Below are 25,700 nucleotides of genomic sequence, written 5' to 3'. Positions count from 1 at the left end.
GTTGATAATGAAACTTTTATAAAATATGTTCAACATGTCTTCCATTTTCTTGAATGCAGAGCTGAAGTCTATGTTTGAAAGACTGTTCTACCCTGCGCAAGACAGCTGGTGTAATGCTGCGAAAAGCATTCGTTATTCTAAGTCGCATATTTTCGGGAGAAGTTGGTGGCTCAACGTAAACCATATTTTTTATGTATCCCCATAAAAAAAAATCTAGTTTCGTCAAATCTGGTGATCTAGCGGGCCACCGTACAGGCCCATACCGTCCTATCCATTTATTGGGAAATACTCCATTTAGATGATCTCTCACTTCTGCCGAATAGTGAGCAGGTGCACCATCATGTTGTAACCACATTCTATTGCGGAGGTCAAGAGGAATATCATCTAACAAACCTGGTAAATCATTTCGTAAGAAATTGAGATACATTGCACCAATCATATGTCCCTCAAAAAAGTATGGACCAATTACATATTCTCCAATGATGCCTCCCCAGACATTTATCGACCACCTATGTTGATAATCCACCTGTCTCAATAAGTGAGGATTTTCTGTCGCATAATAATGGTAATTATGTCGATTTACAAATCCATTTTTATGGAATGTCGATTCATCCGACCATAAAATATTATTGAAAAAATATTCGTTTCGACGAATTTTGTTCATGGCCCAATTGCAAAATCTCACTCTTTTCTCGAAATCAGCATACAGTAGTTCTTGATGTAACTGAACGTGGTATGGATGCAAGCGATGTTTCTTCAATACTCGTTGCACTGATCTCTCACTTATATCCACTATTTCCCCAATTTGTCGTTGACTCCTACTAGGATCTTCTTCAACGGCAAGAAGAACTTGCAATTCATTATCTTCATTAGTAGCTGGCTTGATGCGCTCATGTTTGGAATAATTAATAGATCCAGTTTCAACGAATCGTCCCAAGACCTTTCGGAAAGATCTTTCATCTGGATGCCTTCTATCTGGATACCGTTGAGAATAAATTCTACTTGCCAATAAACAATTCCTGTCTGATTCACCTAATATGAAAATCATATCAATCAAATCACTTTTTGATAACAACATTCTGATGAAATTATACCGACAGTTCAACTTCACGATTGACTAAAAATTTCAATATTCATTTGCAGCTAAATATTTTGTTCTGTCATTTGCCAGACTACTTGATTTCCAATAAATATTTCATTCGCTGAAAGGTTGTTTTAGACCGAAAGAATATGGCACAAATTCCGAGATTTTTGAAATTATTGTAACTATTCAAGAACGTCCATTTTGTGGTGTAATTCGCAACTTGTTTATCTAGCAACAGGTAATTTTAGGAATGGGCGATATTTTAAGGAAAGGGTATTTTTTGTATATTCTTATCAGTCGTCAAATGGATTTCGCTTTGAAAAAATGACCATTTTTCGAAAGAAATGCTCATTTAAGAAAAACTATTGAACTTAGCCATAGGGAATACTTAATGAAATTTGTAGAGGTTTCGTTGGCGCTTCTTATGGATCAATAATATACAGGGTGTTCCATTTAATATAAGGAAGATTTTGCAAATTTTCATTTACAATATTTGGCAAGCGGTTTTTCATACCCTGTATATCACAGGTCGATTTCAGATATATCGTTTGAGAGAGTTACCAATGTAGAATATTCGACCAAAAAAAAATTTCAACTGGACTTGGCACCACTTTATAATTTCAAATATTCTGAGTGACGAATATTGGAAAAAAAAACCTGTCATGCTAGATATCTCGAAAACCATCAATATTTTCGAAGTGCAGATATACATAAAGTTTATTTTCTATGAAGAAACCGAAAAAGCGATAAAAAATATAGGTTGCCATTTAAAAAGACACAGTTGGGATCCGCCCAGAAAAAATCAAACACCCTGTGTGACCGCCAATATTTTTATTTTGTCGAGCTCGAGCAATAAGGTAATATTATAGAAAATTAGATTCCTATCTGCTTCCTATATAGAGATATGGAACACCGCGCCACTGTTGCAGGACCCTGTATAATATTTCTATTGATGTTCACTGTGGGCATTGAAATAGGGATACAAACAGAACTATATAAGGCCAAGTAGATAAGATACAATTTGAGCCTAGTTTCCTTCTCAACAATAATGCTCAGTACAAATTTACGGTAACCTCAGTACTGTACTATAAGCAGTATTTCTTTTGGTACTTCACCCGCGCGCATATTGAATCACATAAAATCAAATCAATATGACGACAAAGATCAAAGATAAGAATTATTCTAAACTGATAAGACTCTCACAAATAAAATATTCATCGATCATATATTTTTAAGAATCAATCGAGATTGTTTTTCAATCGATTCGTTAATGAAAATAATTTTTTATGTGGAGATAAAACTATTATTTTTCTATAAATTTACTGCCAACAACCTGAAAAGTAAAATTGCAAAATTTTGATAGCATGTTATGTATGTTATATTTGTGATATAAATAAATTAACAGCATATGGCGTGGTTAGAAGCAGTTTTTGTGATAAATTGGTCATATATTCACTTATGTATGTTGAATGTATCGCTGTTGAAAAAGTCACCAACTCTGAGAAGTCTTTAAACTCTTGCGAGCCATGAGTTGATTATTTTCAAATAAAAAAGTACATATGTTGAAATTAAAAAATTTCGAGTTTTGGTTAGCTTCATGAGTAACAATATAATTATCTTACCTTCAATCATTTTGAATGAGTACATGTCTCACAATCACATTCTCTGTTGAAAATTCTGAAAACTGCACACGTTTGTACTTACTACCTTTTACCGTTATTGATTCGTTGTTCTCTGTAATATTCTCTGATATGGTGAGTACCAAAGTGAGTATTTTATCTTTTCCAAAGATATCAAACCAATCTATAGTCTATCACCTAAAATTAGCAAATATAAAGAAAAAGTAATAGCAAACAATGATATCAATCCATGATACTGATAAATATGAATGATTTAACGATAAAACGTTGGACCAATATATAAAACACTTATTGATAATATTTTGATGTATCAGAGTTTTAATTAAGTTCACCGGGTATGAATAGCAAAATAGTTCATGGGAGTCTGAAGAGTCCGAACGCCTTCATTAAAAAATTATTGTTGTAGGTTAACAAAACCATGGTTCAGAAATTTCAAAAATCAGACCTAGAAATTCAAGGTTCAATCCTGAGGCTCCTATTATTTGTCGTTAATATGAATTCCATTAGTTCACCTCATCGGAAGCTATTGATTAATTGAGAACGAGAGTGTTACTCAGTTGGGCATGATAGTTTATGAGACAAATAAAAATTATTAACGTCCTAACGATTTATTAGGGTATATATCATTGAGTTAGATTTTTTATAGTTAGACTGGAGCATACAACTGTAACATGTTGTGTCATGTCTAGAGCATCTGTATTCTGTACAGATCATTTTTGTCTACCCTTTCAGGAAGAGAGGATAACTTCCGTTTCAAACATAGACTGGTTTTTGACAGTATATCTTTGCAGTCGGATTGTCACATAAAATTGCATATGAAGCAGACATCAATTTTTTTCTTAAGAAATGAACTTTAAACGTTCAAGCCAGGATCAGATACACCTACACAATAGGTTGAATGGACTGACGCCTATCAGAAAACAATTACTCCCCTGGCTAATACCACGAAGTACGTTGGCTTATATCCGACAGGCGTCAGTGCAGGAATATTCACAGAAAATTTGCTGCATGTGCAATTGGCAGTACAACTGAAACAGTCGACCTTCAATTTTGGAACGGGCACACTTGCAGACCGGTTTCGGGCTCATTAGCCACTCGTCAGTGCAAGATAGTGGCCATCATATATTCTGACTTCCTCTTCCATACCTTTTTGAAGCAGTGATATATCCACTAGCAGGGAAGTATATGATTTTCAAAACGTATGTCCAGTATGAAGTTCTGGATTCAGAAGTTTTGAAAATGTTGCGATCTGGTTACTACCCATAGCTCTGAATTTATTGATTCCAATTCAGAAAAATTAAACTTTCAACACATTACTTGGTCGAAGGTTGATATATTTAAAACATATATGATTAAAATGCTTCACTATTTTGAACTGCCAATGATCGACGCCGATCACCGGTCGGCGTGTGTGCCAGGTCCCGTTCCCACATGTGGTTCACTATTAGAACTTGGACGACCGATATAAAATCGGCCGTCCAAAATCGGTGTGTGTGCATTAGCGTACAGTGGGAAGCACTCCTGCCAAAATCGAGTGACTCACCACTCGACAGAGCTTCATTTCAGCCTGCTTCTATCACGTCTCACTTCCTGTTGAGGATCACGCGAAAGTTAAACTTCTATTTCAATACATCCAACGTTCGCTATAGTTACTGCAGGTTGAATCTTAATGCCTAAACCTGAAACAGTTCACGTGAAAGTTAGGTACAATTAGTTTGGCCATTACCTTCCTGGTTCTAGGACCTTCTATATTAACACTGAAGATCGCCAGACAGTGATCGGAGCTCAGCTTGTCCACTATGACTAGTTCGCTCAGGTTTCTCATGATCTGGTTGAGGACGAGGTCGGCCGTAGTGGGCGATGCACCAAACCATTCCAAGGATAGTGAATGGGATCCTCTGACTACTCAACATTAACGTTATTGTCAAGAGAGTACACCAACAGGGTCACGTTCACGTTCTGTTGGTTGCGGTAGTACCTCTCACGCCACCCAGCACCTTATTACCAACGTTCAACAAATTGTCCAATTCACCCGGAGCGAAGCATCCATCCGGCCGTTTGTGAACTGTAAATACACAGGAACCGTCAGCAAGCTTTATACATAATGTTATTGCGTTTTTGAGGTATTAGCGTGTGTGCGATACCTATTCATATTATGATAGTTACTCCGCCGCTTTTTATCGTATCAGGGCGATCAGTCCGGATGATAATAAAGCACCGTAGCTTCATTTCATGTTTCCGCCGAAGCTCAATTTAGGACAGAAACATCTTATCAATATTGTGTGCGGGAATAAAACTGACAACACTAAAAGATTTGTTGCCAATATCATTCACATTCAGCGTGCACTGTATAGCCATCTAGTAACTGTAGTCACCAATATTGCTCGCAAACGCGTTCCATTTGGTGTCTGGAGCAGAGTGCAACCCTCGGAGGACAAACGTGTCGAACTACAGGTTTTCCCACTTGATAGTGTTCACTATCGAGTAGTGGTTCTTCATAAATTTAAAATATATGAGGGTTGACCTTCCGCTGTATTTAGCCAGAAAGTTTTCATTTCATTCATTTTGTCAACAATAGATTAAAAAGCGGACAAATTAATTTGTGGGTAGTGGTTCCACTAGTTAATTACCGAAAAATCAATCAGGATTATCATCATTTAACAAACAAAGTCGACATCGGACCAAAAAACTTTATGTATATAAACAGCTAACCCTTGTCTTCAGATTCAGTATCAATTTGCTTCTCCTGAAGATGCTGAGCTTGTTAGCGAAACGCGCGTCGAGTGCAAAAATATCAGTTGGGTGTTAGGGTAATTGATCCCTAGAAAAAGTTTTCAAAAATCGGTTTGCAAAACCACTCACTACCTCACCTAACCCTACGAACACACGGCACTGATAAAGAAATATTGTGAAACGGACAAAAACAATTACTATTCAGCCAGTCCAACTAGCTGAGCCTTTACTCCTCAACTACATTTGATAGCACGTTTACTAACTATCTGGGCGACTAGGGGCCACAGGCAAGAAATGTTTATGACAGTACTCTTATTTTTATTGCCGTTCCAATTGGGAATAGATAGACTATACTCTTGTGTAAGCTTTTTGTTGAATGGGATGATTTCACTAACTATGGTTGAAGAAAGAATCCTGGTTTCCGGTCTTTCAACATTTGACCAATTTTTTTTGGTTCTAATCTTCCATGTCAGTCGCGGTTTCAGTTTCGCTGCAGAATTTCATAACAAATATTCACAAGTATTGCGCACAAATATTCACATCTTGGAAAAAGAATCATTCCGTTAGTTGATCTTCGATTTTTAACCACATGCCCCCATGTCACCTTCCATAAGGGATGATGAGTACATCTGCTCATTCTTGCACGTGAAGTTGTGTATGTTAATAAAAACTGTTCAAAATCATGAGCGTAACGATATTATACTCTGCATCTACCAAAATGAAAAGCCCGATAATTTCAGAATTCATATCACTTATTTTTCTAGAATTGTCCAGAATTGCGAAATATTGTTTATTGAAATGATTTCTCCAACCCGGTATTGTCTTATCTTTTGAAACTGCTGAAAACACACTTACTTGGAGTTATCTTATCGCCTCAATGATCGATTGGATGTTCATTAAATACCTATTGATTACATTTTTATTCATTATCTTAAAAATGACATCAGTCGAAACGCGAGGTTGAATAGAACGCAGTTAGGTGATTGCGATAATCTAAGGTGAGGTCACTTATTCTGACATATGTCGACATATCAATTCTGCTTTTGTTTCACATAATAACAAAAGAAATGTTGTAACTATCCTTGCGATTAATTTCTTCTCCAGTAGAAAACGAACCAGGCAACTTTCTTTTTATATAAGTTTTGCCAACTATCTGACAAATTTCGAAATATTTCAACATATGGTCGGTCATAAGCGACAACTCGAAAACTTGTGATTACTTTCCAATAATATCGACATATCGTGACATAGGGTGATCTTGATGTACCCAAGCACGCACCAACGCCTGTTTGAACACATATTCGCTCTCACGAACTCACGCACACACAACTACAGAAATCTGTTACGCAATACTAATGAATACCAATTGTGGGTTTTTCGAGATTACTGTAACCTTGATGTAGGGCACTTTTGGAAAATTTCTATTTTTTGTCGGTTTCACTCTTTATTTCATTGGAACCGACTTTTCAAAAAAAATATCACATTACATCGTTCACAAGCCACATAGGTACTCTATTCACAAACTGACCTATTTCTAAATGGTAATCTGGTTGGACAAATTCCACGTCTTTTTTGTTCAATGTGAATATTACTGACACATTACAGAAAAATATTAAAATTGTACTGGACAGTAGAGATCGATTTTAGAGTGTTAGTCCTAATGTCACCTACAGAGGAGAAAAATCTGAAATATTATTTACAGGGTCGGGTATACCCCAAGAGTCCAAACTAGGCCCATTGCTTTTTTTAATTCATTTTAATTCATCAATAACCTCCCGAGTGAAGTATCATCGTACTGTATGCTATATGCTGATGATTTCAAAATGCTTAGAAACATAAGAGACCTAAACGACTATTTTGAACTTCAGAATATTATATATGAAATAAATAATTGGTCCAGGGATGATAAATCACCTTGACTGAATGGAAAGTTATGACGTTCAGCAGAATTAAGACTCCACATCACTATTTCTATATAATGCAGAATACAGTTTTAGAAAGGGTTCAGGAAATACATGACCACTGGGTCCTCTTCCAAAGTAACCTGAAATTCAACAGACATATTCAAAATATCACTAATGAATCTAACAAACAAACAAACGAGTAGGTTTCTTAAAACGTTTCACTTATGAATTCACAGACATAAACAGTATGAGATATTTGTTCAATACAAGTCTTCGAAGAAAATTAGAATATGCTAGTATTATACGAAAATCAAATCATGAAAAATCGAAGCAGACTTTAGAAAAAATACATAACAAATTTCTGAAATATTTGTATTTTAAACAGTACGGCAGCTCGCCAGATTTTAGGTCGTATGGACCAATAAGAAAAATATTTTACATAGAATTACTAGAAAACAAAAGGATTATGAAGAGTATACTTTTCTTAGGAAAAATTTCAAATGGCTATGTAGATAGCATTCTCCTTAAATATGCTTTTATGTTTCGCTGCCAGGTATTCGTCCACAAAAAATACTCTTCATATCAATCAACATAAATCCTCTTTCGATAAAATTCGTTCAATATCTATATCTATATCTATATCTATATCTATATCTATATCTATATCTATATCTATATCTATATCTATATCTATATCTATATCTATATATATATATCTATATCTATATCTATATCTATATCTATATCTATATCTATATCTATACCTATATCTATATCTATATCTATATCTATATCTATATCTATATTTATATCTATATCTATATACTAATATAAGTGTGAAAGTTTGTGGGAATGGATGTATGTATGTTTGTGGCTCTTTCACGCCTGAATGACTGAACAGATTCAGATGAAACTTTACAAGGATACAGCTGATACATCACAATATATGGGCTACAAATTCACAAAAGTTTTGGGTAATTTTGGTGATGATATAACGATTACTATTATTGAGTGAGTCGAAAAAATTCTTGCCCAGTGATAGTTATCTGCTGCCTCTACCGTTGAAGTTACATGCATATAATGTATCGTAAGATTGTTTATCTTAAATACTTCTAAATGAAAGTCCGCGATAGCACATATCTACCTCTTATGTGGTAGCCACTATATGCAAAATACTGAATCATAAAAACAATTTATTTGGATATTTTTTTTACTATGCACATTTTAGAATATCTGTCAAATTCTCATGAAAATTAATACAATTGTCGTTTTAAGTATATAATATAGATAAACTTTGTCTTTCACACTGAGTAATTTGGACGAATCGTTTAAAAGTTATCACGATAAGAATAACTTGACGCAATGCAGTAAGCCATTACGCATCTCATCTATTGTAAGACTACGGGGACGGTGCGCGGGGATAGAGAAGCGTTCAAAGGCTTATTGCACACACACCGATTTTATACCGGACGTTCAAATTCCAATAGTGAACCACATGTGGGAACGGTACCTGGCACACACGCCTACCGGTGATCGGCGTCGATCACATCAGGCTAAATGCACACACACCGATTGTGGACGGCCAATTTTATACCGGTCGTCCAAATTCCAATAGTGAACCACATATAAGAACGGGACCTTGCACACATACCTACCGGTGATCGACGCCGATCACCGGTCGGCGTGTGTGCCAGGTCCCGTACCCACATGTGGTACACTATTGGAAGTTGGACGACCGGTATAAAATTGGCCGTCCAAAATCGGTGTGTGTGCATTTAGCGTATCGTCGGCAGTACCGGGAAGTAGTGGCGTACGTGACTAAATACACTCTTGCATACTCACCGGTTTTTTACCGACCATTCCAGTCTCGACTACTACGTATTAACTTGATTTTGGTAGTGCGTGCTAATTACGGTGACCAGTAAAAATCCAGTGAGTCTGCAAGCACTTGCTACCAATAAAATATCGGCCAATATTATAGCCGTCGTCCAAATTCCATAAGTGAACCACATGTGGGAACGGGACCTGGCACACATGCCTACCGGTGATTAGCGTCGATCACCGGTCGGCGTGTGTGCCTGGTCCCGTTCCCACATGTGGTTCACTATTGGAATTCGGACGACCGGTATAAAATCGGCCGTCCAAAATCGGTGTGTGTGTGTGTGCATTTAGCGTAAGCAATGAAGCGCAATGAATGTCTTTATAGGTAACATAATTCGATTTTCGAAGCTATTTATTACTTACTGCAGTTGGCAAACTTTTTCAGTTACAGTATTTTCAAAATAAAAATATTAATTACTAGCTTTTGACCGCTCTTATATTGACGTACATCCCAAGCTAGTGACCCTAGTATCTTGAAATATACAGGTAGGTTCTTTGTATAGCGTAAATAAGCACCAAGAAAGGAAATCAGTAATTTCCACCCCAAAGAAAAAAAATAGGAGTTCAAAGATTGTTTTGAATTTCGTCAGTTTTGAGGTTAGAAATCTGAAGTTTTGGGTTGATAAAAAATATTGTAACCATTTGTTTAAAATGGTCTGTCACGAAACTGAATGTAAACAAATCAAATTCTACGCGGTCGAAGCCCCGAGCAACAACTAGTTTATAATAAATTCACACAGATATACTTAGGTTTGGTATCTTTGGGATATCATATTGAAAACTTGATTCTAACCTGAGAGAGGTTATCAATTCCTGATATTGCTGATGAGTGTGAACGTATCCCTATAGTTCTCTGCATTCATATCAGTTCCCTAGGTTTTTGTATTGATATTTTTTTCAGTATTAGTCTCATTTTTGTAATCTGATATTCCTATTTTTGTTATGTGAATTTTTTTTGGGAAACAAAGTTTTTGTCCCTCTATTTCTCCATCTTGATACAAAAAATGTGGGAATCATGCAAAGAAGTTACATTCAGGCACAAACTGGAAGAAAAAGCCCTTTCAAAACAGCTATTTTCATATAAACATTGAATTACACGAAAGAAAAATACTTTCGAAACAAATAATTTTATATGAACGCTGACTTATACGAAAAAACACTTTTCTCTATCCCGTTTGTACTCACATTCATAATGAGATCGAATCGGATATCTTTCACAGGATTCCCACACAATATAATTAGTGAAAGAAGTAAAGTTTCACTCACATGGAACACTGTCATCCTCACTTCTAGACATCCGATGTTTCGCTGTTGTCCTGGTCATCTAACTGGTCATCTAACTGACTAAGACTAAGTCTTAGTCAGTTTTAATCGTAGTCACCCGAAGACGATTGTGGATAACATCATTTGAAAGGTCGTGAATTAACTGGGTGTTTCTTCAATTTTTCGTACATTATTGATATTTTTAATCATTGTTTACCTTATGTATCAATTTATTTCCACTTCAGGTCACAATAACTTATTTCCATCACAAATTAATATTTCTAATACTTTCCTTTTCATACTCGTTTTTTATTTTTCTTTTTCAGAGTACAAACTGAATAGAAACAAGTGTTTTGTATATAATACAATGTTCATAAAAAATTGTTGTTGCGGAAGTGTTTTTTGTTTCGTGGAATTTAATATTTATATGAAAGTAGTTGTTTCGAGAGGGTATTTTCTTGCAGTTCGTGTCTTCGCATAATGTACACATCTTGGTGAATGGTTCACTTTGGAGTTAATCGTTTTTTTCGAAACATTCCCACCATTTTTTGTATGAAGATTGAGAAGTAGAAAGTCACAATCTTTCTTTCTCAAAATATGTTCTCTCCCTTTCAATTGCTCTTATATATATATATATATATATATATATATATATATATATATATATATATATATATATATATATATATATATATATATATATATATATATATATACAGGGTCCTGCAACAGTGGCGCGGTGTTCCATATCTCTATATAGGAAGCAGATAGGAATCTAATTTTCTATAATATTACCTTATTGCTCGAGCTCGACAAAATAAAAATATTAGCGGTCACACAGGGTGTTCGATTTTTTCTGGGCGGATCCCAACTGTGTCTTTTTAAATGGCAACCTATATTTTTTATCGCTTTTTCGGTTTCTTCATAGAAAATAAAATAAACTTCATGTATATCTGCACTTCGAAAATATTGACGGTTTTCGAGATATCTAGCATGACAGGTTTTTTTTTCCAATATTCGTCACTCAGAATATTTGAAATTATAAAGTGGTGCCAAGTCCAGTTGAAATTTTTTTTTGGTCGAATATTCTACATTGGTAACTCTCTCAAACGATATATCTGAAATCGACCTGTGATATACAGGGTATAAAAAACCGCTTGCCAAATATTGTAAATGAAAATTTGCAAAATCTTCCTTAGATTAAATGGAACACCCTGTATATTATTGATCCATAAGAAGCGCCAACGAAACCTCTACAAATTTCATTAAGTATTCCCTATGGCTAAGTTCAATAGTTTTTCTTAAATGAGCATTTCTTTCGAAAAATGGTCATTTTTTCAAAGCGAAATCCATTTGACGACTGATAAAAATATACGAAAGATATCTTGTTTCAATTTTGTACATTAGAAGGTGTCCAAACAAATATTTTTTAACGAAATAAATGTATGTACCTATCACTTTTTGCTAAATGGAAAATTATTTTTTCATTGGATGCAGAATTTCACTCATAAATCGTGCAATATCAAACCAAACAAGTTAAAAGAAAGAAACATTATAAATAACTATTTTTTTCATGTTATTATATTCATTCAGAGCTTGAGTTCTAGATATTCAAATTTGTCAACTGGCAACTACAAAAGGGAGAGTTTAATTAAGGTTGATAATGAAACTTTTATAAAATATGTTCAACATGTCTTCCATTTTCTTGAATGCAGAGCTGAAGTCTATGTTTGAAAGACTGTTCTACCCTGCGCAAGACAGCTGGTGTAATGCTGCGAAAAGCATTCGTTATTCTAAGTCGCATATTTTCGGGAGAAGTTGGTGGCTCAACGTAAACCATATTTTTTATGTATCCCCATAAGAAAAAATCTAGTTTCGTCAAATCTGGTGATCTAGCGGGCCACCGTACAGGCCCATTCCGTCCTATCTATTTATTGGGAAATACTTCATTTAGATGATCTCTCACTTCTGCCGAATAGTGAGCAGGTGCACCATCATGTTGTAACCACATTCTATTGCGGAGGTCAAGAGGAATATCATCTAACAAACCTGGTAAATCATTTCGTAAGAAATTGAGATACATTGCACCATTCATATGTCCCTCAAAAAAGTATGGACCAATTACATATTCTCCAATGATGCCTCCCCAGACATTTATCGACCACCTATGTTGATAATCCACCTGTCTCAATAAGTGATGATTTTCTGTCGCATAATAATGGTAATTATGTCGATTTACAAATCCATTTTTATGGAATGTCGATTCATCCGACCATAAAATATTATTGAAAAAATATTCGTTTCGACGAATTTTGTTCATGGCCCAATTGCAAAATCTCACTCTTTTCTCGAAATCAAGAACTACTTTCTTGATGTAACTGAACGTGGTATGGATGCAAGCGATGTTTCTTCAATACTCGTTGCACTGATCTCTCACTTATATCCACTATTTCCCTAATTTGTCGTTGACTCCTACTAGGATCTTCTTCAACAGCAAGAAGAACTTGCATGTCATTATCTTCATTAGTAGCTGGCTTGATGCGCTCATGTTTGGAATAATTAATAGATCCAGTTTCAACGAATCGTCCCAAGACCTTTCGGAAAGATCTTTCATCTGGATGCCTTCTATCTGGATACCGTTGAGAATAAATTCTACTTGCCAATAAACAATTCCTGTCTGATTCACCTAATATGAAAATCATATCAATCAAATCACTTTTTGATAACAACATTCTGATGAAATTATACCGACAGTTCAACTTCACGATTGACTAAAAATTTCAATATTCATTTGCAGCCAAATATTTTGTTCTATCATTTGCCAGACTACTTGATTTCCAATAAATATTTCATTCGCTGAAAGGTTGTTTTAGACCGAAAGAATATGGCACAAATTCCGAGATTTTTGAAATTATTGTAACTATTCAAGAACGTCCATTTTGTGGTGTAATTCGCAACTTGTTTATCTAGCAACAGGTAATTATAGGAATGGGCGATATTTTAAGGAGAGGGTATTTTTTGTATATTCTTATCAGTCGTCAAATGGATTTCGCTTTGAAAAAATGACCATTTTTCGAAAGAAATGCTCATTTAAGAAAAACTATTGAACTTAGCCATAGGGAATACTTAATGAAATTTGTAGAGGTTTCGTTGGCGCTTCTTATGGATCAATAATATACAGGGTGTTCCATTTAATATAAGGAAGATTTTGCAAATTTTCATTTACAATATTTGGCAAGCGGTTTTTCATACCCTGTATATCATAGGTCGATTTCAGATATATCGTTTGAGAGGGTTACCAATGTAGAATATTCGACCAAAAAAAAATTTCAACTGGACTTGGCACCACTTTATAATTTCAAATATTCTGAGTGACGAATATTGGAAAAAAAACCTGTCATGCTAGATATCTCGAAAACCGTCAATATTTTCAATATTTTCGAAGTGCAGATATACATAAAGTTTATTTTATTTTCTATGAAGAAACCGAAAAAGCGATAAAAAATATAGGTTGCCATTTAAAAAGACACAGTTGGGATCCGCCCAGAAAAAATCGAACACCCTGTGTGACCGCCAATATTTTTATTTTATCGAGCTCGAGCAATAAGGTAATATTATAGAAAATTAGATTCCTATATATATATATATATATATATATATATATATATATATATATATATATCTGAAATGTTTTCAATTAGCTACTTTTTTGAGACAGGCACCACACTTCACACTACTTCAGGCTACTTCTATCTTCGAATTTTATTATTGACTTGTCCATGGAAATGTGCTCAGAAAGCAAGAATTATTTATATCAACATTGAGAGCATATTCATGAAAGGTTTCAGTTCTCCTTCTTTGGTATCTTTTTTCTTTTTTGGTATCATTTTATTATCATTGAGATGCAAATTACTTAGTAATAGTTTTCTGTAACACATACACATAAGTACACATTCGTAGTTATATAGAAACAATTACATAATATAAATATCTCTATATTGGTATTAACGACATCTGCTATGGTTTAAATACATTTTACTTGTAACTGTGAGTTTTCCAGTTCAGAGTAATTTCAAAACCAAACACAGAAACATGGTAATTGAACTTTTCCTAACTTCATTATTAAAAGCTTTTAGAATAATTTCATAAACTAAACCTATCAAAACTAAACTAAACCTATCAAGTGATTTGATAAAGCTACCGTGTTAGCGAAACATGTTGTGATATTTTCAAAATAAAGTTTGTGGAGATCAAATCGTGAGTTGTAGTTTATGAAACTACTATGGATCTTCATCAAGTAACGGCCGAATCAATCAAAAAACTTTTAGATTAAGTGACTCATGACTATTTCGATATTGAAAAAAATGTTCTTTCAGTATGCAAATAGAGTTAGCATTGCATACTGTATTATGTTTATTCAAATAAGAAATAAGTATGATCAGTAAATGGTCAAATATTTTTCTATCCATATCATTACTATAATATAAACAGTATAGAACTCAATATATATAGCCTTGTGGGAATCCGGTAATCAATAATACTCGCAGAGGACTTCATTTGTGTTTTCATTCTCGTATTGATATCGGTGATCTGAAATTGATATTAGTTTCTCAAAAAATGTCCATCAAATTATTGGCAGCATTCTGCACTTCATAATATTGCAATTTTATTGTGGTGAACACAGTCAAATGCCGTGATAAAAAAGTCAACAGGTCATTCAGCCCGAAATATTGATTATTGTACCTTTATTATTTTAAAAACCATGTTGTCTATCTGAAATTATTATTTTTTCTATAGATATAGTTGAATTCACAGTTAAAACATATTCAAACACTTTTGAAAATAATGATTGTACAGTGATGTGTCAGTAGTTATCATTATCTTTCTTATCACTTGTTTTATATATCGACACTACAACATTATGAATTTATCTAGGAAGGTAAATGTCACCTTCTGATTAGGCTTGATAGTGAAACTGATGTTCCAATATCGACATGACATGATTTATAACAAAGTTATTAGGGAAAATAGAGAGTTTCTATCATTTCAAATTACACGATTTATCATGTTTTCCAGTTTGTTCTAGATGGATAAATTGATATGTATACCCTTATCTCATTTTTTCATCTACTTGATAAACTTTTGATGAAAGTCCGTCAAATAAATAAATGATAATGGGCTATAATTCATTATTAAAATCGAAACGTCATGTAGTAACTTGTTTTGAAAGGTAACTCCTTCTGATTTTGTAATAAAAATATCAGGATATCTCCTCAAAAACAATTTCTTCGATTGACGACTTGTTTATTTTGTGTAAATTCATGTTCACTGAGGATACACTACAAAAACACACTTTTTTAAAATGTTGTAATAGTCGAAACCGGTCAACAATAAAGAAATATAGTGGAAAATAGACAAAAGTGTGTTTTTGTAGTGTATCCTCAGTCAAAAACAATTGTACGTCGTTTCTCTATTGAATCTGTGTTTTGAATTTAATTGTTTAGCCAGCGGATAAGCGATTTTTTCCATCTTCGATTGTTAAAGAAAAATCTTCCGCTCACATGGATTTGATGTGGTCTGTAAGCTACCTTTCAGTTTTTTCTCCAAAAAGGATATTGGTCTTGTATATCTTTTTTTATCATCATTGTTTTGATAACGTCTCTCCAAGATTTTTTCTTTGAATTAAGCTGCTGCATAAACTGTCATTCCACCATCTTTTGAAACGTTCAATGCAGCCTTCAAGGAATCTGCAATTAACACAAGTCATATGAATTAAAAGATCGCTAGTAATGATAATATTGTTACAGTTGATTTCTTTCAGGGTGTGATGGTCATACGGTCATCTAACCCCGAAAATACGTGGCCATCTCTCCTAATATTTCGAGAGAAATGGACACAGGAATCACGTAATATTTATCACAATAATTAGTAGATATTTTGAGGTTATATTGAAGCATGGCTCATAACCCAATAGAAAAAAAACATGTAAACACAATTTCAAAAACAATACAAAACCATAACATGTCACATGAACACCTTATTTAATTTTCACACCTTTTGTATTCAATTCATAAATATTCTTGCACGCAAGCAATCGTGCCATTTTTGCACGAATCGAAGGAAACTGAGTGATCACTAGCACCATCTATCCCTAACTTACCCCAAAAAGTTTACAAAACCGCGACACCTTAACGCACATAAACAATTACTCAAGCAAGGTTTTTCAAAAAATCTATTGATAACGATATTGTTTAGTGAAACACGTTTTGCGGTTTTGTAAACTTTTTATAGTGGAAATCAAAATGAATATTTTAAGTAAATTTTGTAAAAATGTGATGGAGAGTTTTGGCAGTTTGTTCCCCCATTCATGAGCACTTGCTGAAACTAGCAAAACTATTTCTCAAATGTTATATATATTCCATTTATATCTGTCAGAATTGATATGCACACAGATAAAAATAATAATATTCTTTCAGTCCATTATCACATGAATTATCGGCATACAGATCAATGGAACATGGAGTATGGATGATTTCTGTTGGGTTCAGTTGAATTTTCCATATACTGTATGATTTATATTATTATGTATACTGAGAAAAAATTAAATGTTGTCAAATAAAAGTTTTCGAGTTGAATGAAAGTCAAAGTTATTTTCTCTCAAAAAGTTAAATAGTTATTTACCATCGAAAACTAACATTTGGCGACCGTGACAGGACACAATAATGATAGAAAACCTCAATAGAGAAAGCGAGCAGTTACGAAGACTTTTCATCAAAACCACCAATGTCTTAGATGTAACACTAACGAAGCAGAAACAGACAACAGTTGCTAGAGACTCTATGACGACTGATATACAAAGCTGATAGAATATACGCACTGAATGAGCTAATCAAAGAAAAATATTTTCGAGCAATCCTACCGAAGAAGAGTTTGATCGAGTTGAACATAAATTACCGTTCGATATGCGATGTTATAATCAAAAAGGCGACACAAGGAGATCAAGAAACGTGTTTCCAATAAGTCCACTGGAGAGACCAGAAAAAAATTTCGACTTTCCTAACTTGAACTGAAAAAGTTTGATGGCAACGAAAAAAAACTGGATTAGTTTCTGGGGACAGTACCGCAAAATCTACGAGGATGAAGAAATAGATCTAGATGATACATTTCAATACCTACTGCAGGCAACAGAACCAGATACTGTTGCCAGAGAATTAATGTTAAGTTTGTCGCCTTCTGATTAAAATTATGAAAAAGCTATCGACCAATTGAAAGGACGTTTGGCCAGGGATGAATTTCTGATTGCTGAGATCTTGTTCTCAATCAAGCAACTAATATGTCGAGTAGGACTTTGTCCTTTTTGTATGACATGTTGAATACTCAAATAAGATAATTGGAAACGCTTGGAGTGACTACCGATAAGTATGACGCCATGCTCTTCCCATTAGTTGAATCTGCAAGAGTAAAAGTAATCCGATTTGCTCATTTTGTAATTAGTCGCATGCAAGTCAGGATGTCTTAAAGCTCAAAGAAAGAAAGCAAAATTATTAGCAAAAAAGGGTTGTTTTAACTGCTCGAAAATCAACCACAGAAGCCGAAGTTTTCATAATGTGTTCGATTTGTACAAAGAGACAGTTTCCAATTTTGTGTCCCGAATTTTCTGTAAAAAGCGATTCCAAGACTGATGAACTTTTTGATGAGAAGTTTGAGCATGTTCTCACTTATAAATTTTGTAACGATTTTCTGTTGCAAATCATTTTTAGTCAGACTGGTGAATAGTGCCATAGAAAAGATTGTACGAGCTTTATGAGATTTAAATTCAAAGAGATCATATATTTTTTGGGAAAGAAAGTTTTTGGCTTTCTACTACTCCATCTGATACAAAAAAAATGAATGAGAGAATCTTCCAAAGAAAGGAAGGATTAATCAATTTGAAAATAAGTAACTCTATACATGGATGTGTAGATCATGCAAAGAAGTAACTTTCAGACACAAACTGAAAGAAAGTCCTCCTGAAACAGCTACTTTCATATAAACATTGAATTACACGAAAGAAAAAATTCTTTCGAAACAAATACTTCTATATGAACACTGAATTATACAGAAGATACTTTTCTTTATTCAGTTTGTATATCGAACATTCGTGGAGGAATAAGAATCAGATATCATTCACATGAGTTCTACTTTGAATGAATGGTAATAATAATAATGATATCTGATTCTTATTCCTCCACGAATGTTCGATATACAAACTGAATAAAGAAAAGTATCTTCTGTATAATTCAGTGTTCATATAGAAGTATTTGTTTCGAAAGAATTTTTTCTTTCGTGTAATTCAATGTTTATATGAAAGTAGCTGTTTCAGGAGGACTTTCTTTCAGTTTGTGTCTGAAAGTTACTTCTTTGCATGATCTACACATCCATGTATAGAGTTACTTATTTTCAAATTGATTAATCCTTCCTTTCTTTGGAAGATTCTCTCATTCATTTTTTTTGTATCAGATGGAGTAGTAGAAAGCCAAAAACTTTCTTTCCCAAAAAATTAATCACTCCTAAAAATATAACCCTTTCAAATCAGATCATATATATTGTCAAAATCTGTGAAACAATTGGGATGTGTGAAATCTCGTGACGAAAGTATTTTACGAAGTGTGTTTGGAGGTGTACAGTAAGCTTCATAATTACATGGAATATTCGATATAAGTGTCGAAAACCTTGGGAGGGACGATTTGCAGTTTCATACAGCGTTTGGAAGATTTATCGTTTATCAATATTTTGAAAAAAAATATCATTTTGAATGAAGTAACTGTAAAAATGATCCTCGAGATTTCGAATAACTATTGGGTGCTGATATTTTCAGGCAACTTCTCTCGGAGAAGTAAAAAATCTAGACGATCATTTATTTGCAATAGAAACCCGTTTAGGGTGGACAGTGGAATGTCAAAAATTAAATGATTTTCTCTGGAGTTTCTAATTGTTCATTGACAGATTTATGAAACCGTACATATTCTGGGAATAAAAGATCCAGCTGAAGTGAAAATTGAGAATACCATTGATGAGTAAACAATGGCAGAATTAGTGCCATTGTTTGCTGTTGTATGGTCATAGAAAATCCGAAAACCTTAGAGTCGGAGATATAGTTTACGTTGCTTCTGATACCATTGAACGATTAAAATTGCCTTTAGGAAGGATACTGAAGGTGATTCCTGGTATGGACGAGATAGCTAGGGTTACTTGAATCAAAACTAGGAACAGAGAAATCATTAGACCATTTCAAAGGATTCAATCCTCTGGAAATTCCTGACAGAGAAGACACTAACAAACTGCATGATATAAACAACTCCATTAAGGAAATGAACGTCTCCAAGCCAGCTGATTTTGATGAAGATGTGGGTTCGAAAGCAGAAGAGAATGTCGGTTTGAAGAAAATTGTTACGAAATGCGGTAAAATCGTCGGGCCATCTGCAAGATTCGAATCCAGTTAGCTACAAGATGAAGATATTTTTTTGCAAATGAAGTTTATGATTTTCATTTTTCCATTTAATTTATTGCTTCAATTGCAAAAGGGGGAGGACGTTGGTTTACTTGAATTTCAAATATACTATTTAATTTATATTACAATGTATATCGAGAAAAAATGAAATGTTATTGTTGTCAAATAAAAGTCGTCGAGTTGTATGAAGGTCAATGTTATTTTCTCGCAAAAATAACAATTCTCAATCAAAAAATAATATTAATGTTATTAATGTTAAATAACAGTAATGTTATGTTTCGATAGAAAATCGTTGCTTTTTGGGAGAAAATAACTGACTCTTATTCACTAAACTAAGTAAACCCATCAATTTCTTCATCAGAGAAGGCTTTTCAAGAAGAAATGCAGATCATGAAGCATATTGCATGTAATAATCATATTCCAGTCAACTCAATTGAGAAAATCTTCTTCAATGAATACCATGAATTGATAATGAACTATATCTAAATCATGAAGAACCTACCTAAAGAAGCTAAGAAATATGCTAGCATAAGCTATTCGGGAAAGCTCTCTGATAACAAAAATCTATTTTACAAAATTTAACATAATGATGTCATTTATCACTAAGCATAATTTGGGAAACATGTTATTCAACGCAAAACCCAGAAGAGATAAGTGGAAAAAATCAGATATATATAAATTAGAATGTAGTGACTCATCAGCAGCTTGTACAGGCCAGGCAGACACAAATTTTAACATAAGGAACCGTGGGAATGTGTTATCCGATAAAAAATCAGCTATATATGGATATCTACATCTAGATACGTGCAATAAAGGAAGGGAGATGAATTTGTTGAAAACATTAAAAATGAATAAATTGAAAAAACACTAACTTTAAATCCCTCTATGACCAAGTAGAACTATGCAGCTCTTTTCTTTTGAATTTGTGAATTTTGACAACTATAATAGTTCAGGATCCGTTGGTATTTGAAGCAATCCAAAAGCTGTGTTTCTGGATGGAAGTTGAATAATTATTGTTTTAGTATCTCAGATAAAGTATTGATGATTCAGGCAACAATTTTATCATCATAAGTACAGATTTACCCAACCTACCTGAATGAAATTGACTATATTCAAGGATTTATTTGTCAAACGTTTACCTGAGAAGAGTTTAATAAACCGAAACCGTTCGTAACAAATCTTGGTGGGAATTAGACATAATTTTCTGATTGATTCGGCCGTTACTTAATGAAGATCCATAGTAATTTCAAAAACTACACCTGACGATTTGATCTCCACAAACTTTATTTAGAACATATATCACAATATGTTTCGCTAGTACAGTAAATCCAGTGATTTGAATCACTTGATGAAACTACTGTGCTAGCGACACATGTTGTGATATATTTCTCGGATAAAGTTTCTGAAGATAGAATCGTGAGGTGTAGTTTTTGAAATTAGACATAAGTTACTTTCTCGATACTAAAAACAATAATAACAATTTTTGAATCATACATTTTTTATAAACCTTGATTTTTGTCTTTCATTGTTTTCATTGAATAATTTTTCAAGCAACATCGTTCCGCCTTCTTCTTTATTTCGCACCTCTTTTCAATTATGTTCTTAGTGGATTCAACTTCGAGTAGTAGTATATTCTTTAAAGTTATTCACATAGAATAAAGTAGCATTAGACCTCTGTAGGCACCCACTTCAACACCGTACTTGACAACTTTCAGAAAATTCATTTCGGAAGATTATCATTGCGATAACATATACAGTATGTTGAACAGATCATTCGCAAATATCCTATATCTTTTTTGAATTGTGTAATCATTGAATCCAATTTTCGTCACAAAAACTGCGTGGAGTGTATGAATATTTTCGTGATAAATAACTAAATGAAAATTGCAACCTTTTCTAGGACAAAATCATTCTAGAAGGACAATATTAATTTATCTGAAGAGAATATACTAAAATTAATCATTAGTAAAACAGCTCTACCAGTTTGTATAAAAACTTCCTTTTTAAAGCAGATTTTGGACTTTTTGATCGTGCATTCAGATGCTGCCTAATGTTAAACCGCCATGAAAAATCACTTTCACTCTGTGCAACAAAATAAAGTTGAAATGAATAAGCAGAAAATAACTCTTGCGTTCCATATAACAGCAACCTACGTTTGACATTGAATATTATTATTCATTCATCATATTTTTTCAGAAATGGCAGAAAACAAGGAACAGCCACCTAGTGTCAGAGTACGAGATCTCATCTCTGCATATGAAAGTAGAACAAATGCATCTATTAGAGTTGAGCACCTTCGACCAAGAGCGAAGTCGTTAGGAAACATTTTGGGAAAAAATGTAGTAGTGAGAACGAACGAAGTGGCAACATTGGAAGATGTGGAAACTGAATTAGATAAATTCAGAGTAAATTTAAGTAAATACACTGTATATAGCAAAGAAAAACATGTTGAGTTGCAAAATCAAGTATTCAACATATTGACCAGCATTGGCAATATCAAAAGTAATGACGATGACGACCTCATCAAGAGAAAAAATCTTACAACGATAACTTTGGGCATGGTTTCTTCTCTCAACCAGAAATTACCTTCAAATAATGCACCAACTGAACGAAATATGAATAAATATGTCCCGTATGACGAGTTCAAAGAGAAAAGTAGAAAAAATCAATTGGAACGTGGTCAAGAACAACCTTCACAAAATCAAATTCTTACTACCTCTGAGTTTTCCAACTTTGACTTGTCCGATTCTGAAAAAATAATATCAGATAAGTCAGAAACTTCTGTAAAAAAACTGAGAAAACATTTTCAATCAGAAAACGAGATTTTGCCAATACCTGTAAGTCAGAATGAGAAAACACAAAGTCAAAAAGAAGAATACAAAACCGAACATTCACTAACTCTTGTGAGCAATGATGAACAGGGTGTAAAAGATTTGGATGCAGAAACAGATACTCCTGATGCAGTGGTAGAACATACATATCAGAAAAAGACTGAAAAAGAAACGAATTTGTCCGTTTTTAAATTGAGGGTATTATATGAAAAAAAGTCGGAGGAGAGTTCCAGAGGGCTTTCACTAATTTTCAAGAATGATACGTCAGAAAACCATCGGTTCAGATATAAAGTAGATATTCCCTATCTTGAGAAGCAGGAAAAGGTGAATAATTTCAGTAATACTTCCGGCTATGATCGTGATAACATTGAAAATGATGATAACTCCGCACCAAGTCTCACTGATTCAAATTACATGACAGCTTATAGCTCTATTGATGGATATGAGAGTGATAGCGAAAAGGATTCAGAAACGAATAGCGGAACTAGTTCACTAGAAAGCACAGGTAGTGTTAGAGAAGTTTTTTCCACTGAAATGACTCCAGTTGAAGATTCATGAAAAATAATAATTTTAACCGAAGAATGAGATATGTCACGGTATATCCTTTCGTTTCATGAAATGAATAATTTTCTCACTGATACAATTTTTGCATATCTTTAACCCTATTATTTTTACTATTATTAGATTATATTATCATTATTAACATTATTGAAGAGAGTAACTTCCTCAACACGTATAAACTCAAACTTGAAATCTTGTAAAGAGAGAGATATGAAAGTTGTGTTAGGTAATGATTCCATAAACACATTTGAACATGCTTCTAATAGTTTGCAATGTATTTAGTAACATAAAAAAACATCATTTCAAAAATACACAATCAAATCTTATCAAAAACATTACGAGGTGCTTCAATCTCAATCCCCCTAGTGCTTCTCACATCGGTAGAATTTGGAAACGAATGGTGAGACCAATCAAAACATCGTTGAAGTCCATTTGTCCATAAGAAAAAGTTATTTCTACGTTGATCACTGAAATTGAGTATATAATCAGAACTCACGCCAATTTATTCACATTGCGCTAGGTCCCAGAAGCGTTGACACCTAATTATTTTTTTATGATGAGATCTGGATTCATCCGGAATTCGGATACAATGAAATATGAGCTCTCAAGCAGAAAACAACGGAGAATTGCTGAAAGTATAGCCAATGCTTATTGGCGCCGGTGGATTGGGGAATAAGTAGAAGAAAGGTGGTTTTCGACGAGTTATCCAGATAAATTAGAAGATATCATACTCCGTTCAAAAATAAGGTGAATTTCAATTTTTCTCAAAAAGTAATTGTTTATTCATCAATATCTACTTCGCCTTCTTCAAAGTTTTCTTCGTCAAATGCAAAACGCCGTCTTTTCATGGGTCTCTTCAATCTTGGGAATCTGGTGAAAGAGGTGGCTAAGACATGATTACGGTGTTATTTTTGACCAAAAAAAGTATGAACAGAAACTGGCGAGGAAGCAAATACATTATCATGATGCAAAAACTATACATTGTTTTCCCACAATATCGAACGTTTTATTCTTATTGCTCATAGCAAGCGGCGAATAACTCAATACTCCTTATCGACTGTATGATTATGTGGCAAGAACTCCTGATGCAATATGTCATGGTACTTGAAGAAAATAGCAAGAAAGACGTTGATTGGACTTTTTTAGTCTTTTCTCTTCTCGGCTCTTCCATTGGGAAGATTTCATAAACATATATACACCATCTATCACCAGTTATGAATCTTTCAAGCTGTTCCAGATCAACGTTGACATTGTTAAACAATTCCTGAGCGATGCTCATGCGACGGTTTTATTGGTCGAAACTCAGCAATTTTGGAACAAACTTCGTTGCCACAAGCTTCATGCCCAGCTTCATAACGTTTCAGCAACTTCTCTAATAGTGGTTCGGCGATTCTCACTTTATCAACATTTTCATCGGTTATGTGCTGGGACGTCCAGGGCATCATCATTCACATCTTCTCGACCTTCTGTGAAAAGCTTACACCACTTGTAAATATTTTTCTGATTCAGATTATAATCACCGTATGCCACTGTCAACAGTTCAAGTGAAATATGAGATTCAATAAACCCATTGTATTCGCTTGAAAATGTCCTTGTGGGACGAAACTGCAGTAACGTTAGTTCCAAATGCAAGTGATATAAAAACATAGGAAGTTTTAATTCTCATTTTTCATGATGATCTCCTACCACGTAGTGACGGCTACATCCATCAATTTATTGAAAAAACATTTCAAGTGTTTCTGAGCATTACATTTTTTATACAAAATTTGATGCAAATTTATTAATCCAGTTTTTTCGATAGCAGAAAATCACCGAACACTCAAAACCCTTGTAACTCCTATGCCTCTCACCAACAAACTAAACATGCTGAATAGTTGAAACTGTGAACATATGTTCGAGGCGAGTATACCAACCTAAAAAAAAAATAAAAATCGCTAATCGAATCTACGTAGTCCAAAATTTCAGAGATGTCATCAGGAAACAAATCCAATGTAACATCCAGTTTTCTTTACAAAAAATGTTGATTATTAAACTGAAAAGTGTCAAAGAAAGTGACATAAGCTATAAAGGTGATGCGGTGAGAAAATACTTGTGTTTATATATATTGTTGTTGTGTCGAAATAAACGCTGATAAGTTGCAATTTTCGAAACTTTGTAGGGTTATAACTCTGGAAATAAGAGAGAGCGCCGATACACAACTTGAATGTACGGCACAAAGGGTTATTATCTCCTTCGTTACACACTCACGAAATGTTCAAGCGATCATTTACATATCAGATATGCAACGTTTATAGTAATTTCCCCCCACCCCCA

At 33.9% G+C, this 25,700-nt stretch overlaps 2 protein-coding genes across 2 annotated transcripts in view; one reads left to right on the top strand and one right to left on the bottom strand.

Annotated features, from left to right (window-relative positions):
- LOC111505336 (cadherin-AgCad1) overlaps nt 1-2,893 on the bottom strand; it is a 129,441-nt gene extending 126,548 nt beyond the window's left edge. The window contains exon 1 of the mRNA XM_074176293.1: nt 2,707-2,893. Coding sequence (XP_074032394.1) covers nt 2,707-2,731 — 25 coding nt within the window. The 5' untranslated portion in view covers nt 2,732-2,893. The remainder of the gene's footprint in view (nt 1-2,706) is intronic.
- A 3,471-nt stretch (nt 2,894-6,364) lies between these two features.
- Nucleotides 6,365-23,725, top strand: LOC111505338 (uncharacterized). The gene is made up of 2 exons (XM_023160129.2): nt 6,365-6,455; nt 22,192-23,725. The coding sequence occupies exon 2, from the start codon at nt 22,194-22,196 to the stop codon at nt 23,382-23,384; it is 1,191 nt and encodes a 396-aa protein (XP_023015897.2). The 5' UTR covers nt 6,365-6,455; nt 22,192-22,193; the 3' UTR covers nt 23,385-23,725.
- Nucleotides 23,726-25,700: the final 1,975 nt, after the last annotated feature.

This window comes from Leptinotarsa decemlineata, unplaced genomic scaffold (assembly GCF_025532065.1).
Source record: "Leptinotarsa decemlineata unplaced genomic scaffold, Ldec_3_MD MMD2_P_RNA_scaffold_14, whole genome shotgun sequence".
Lineage (NCBI taxonomy): Eukaryota > Metazoa > Arthropoda > Insecta > Coleoptera > Chrysomelidae > Leptinotarsa > Leptinotarsa decemlineata.
Note: the sequence above shows the minus strand (reverse complement) of the source record. Positions and strands in the feature narration are given on the sequence as shown.

Bases quoted from the DNA above. Each gene is read 5' to 3' on its own strand.
- LOC111505338 (XM_023160129.2), top strand. From the start codon at position 22,194: ATGGCAGAAAACAAGGAACAGCCACCTAGTGTCAGAGTACGAGATCTC.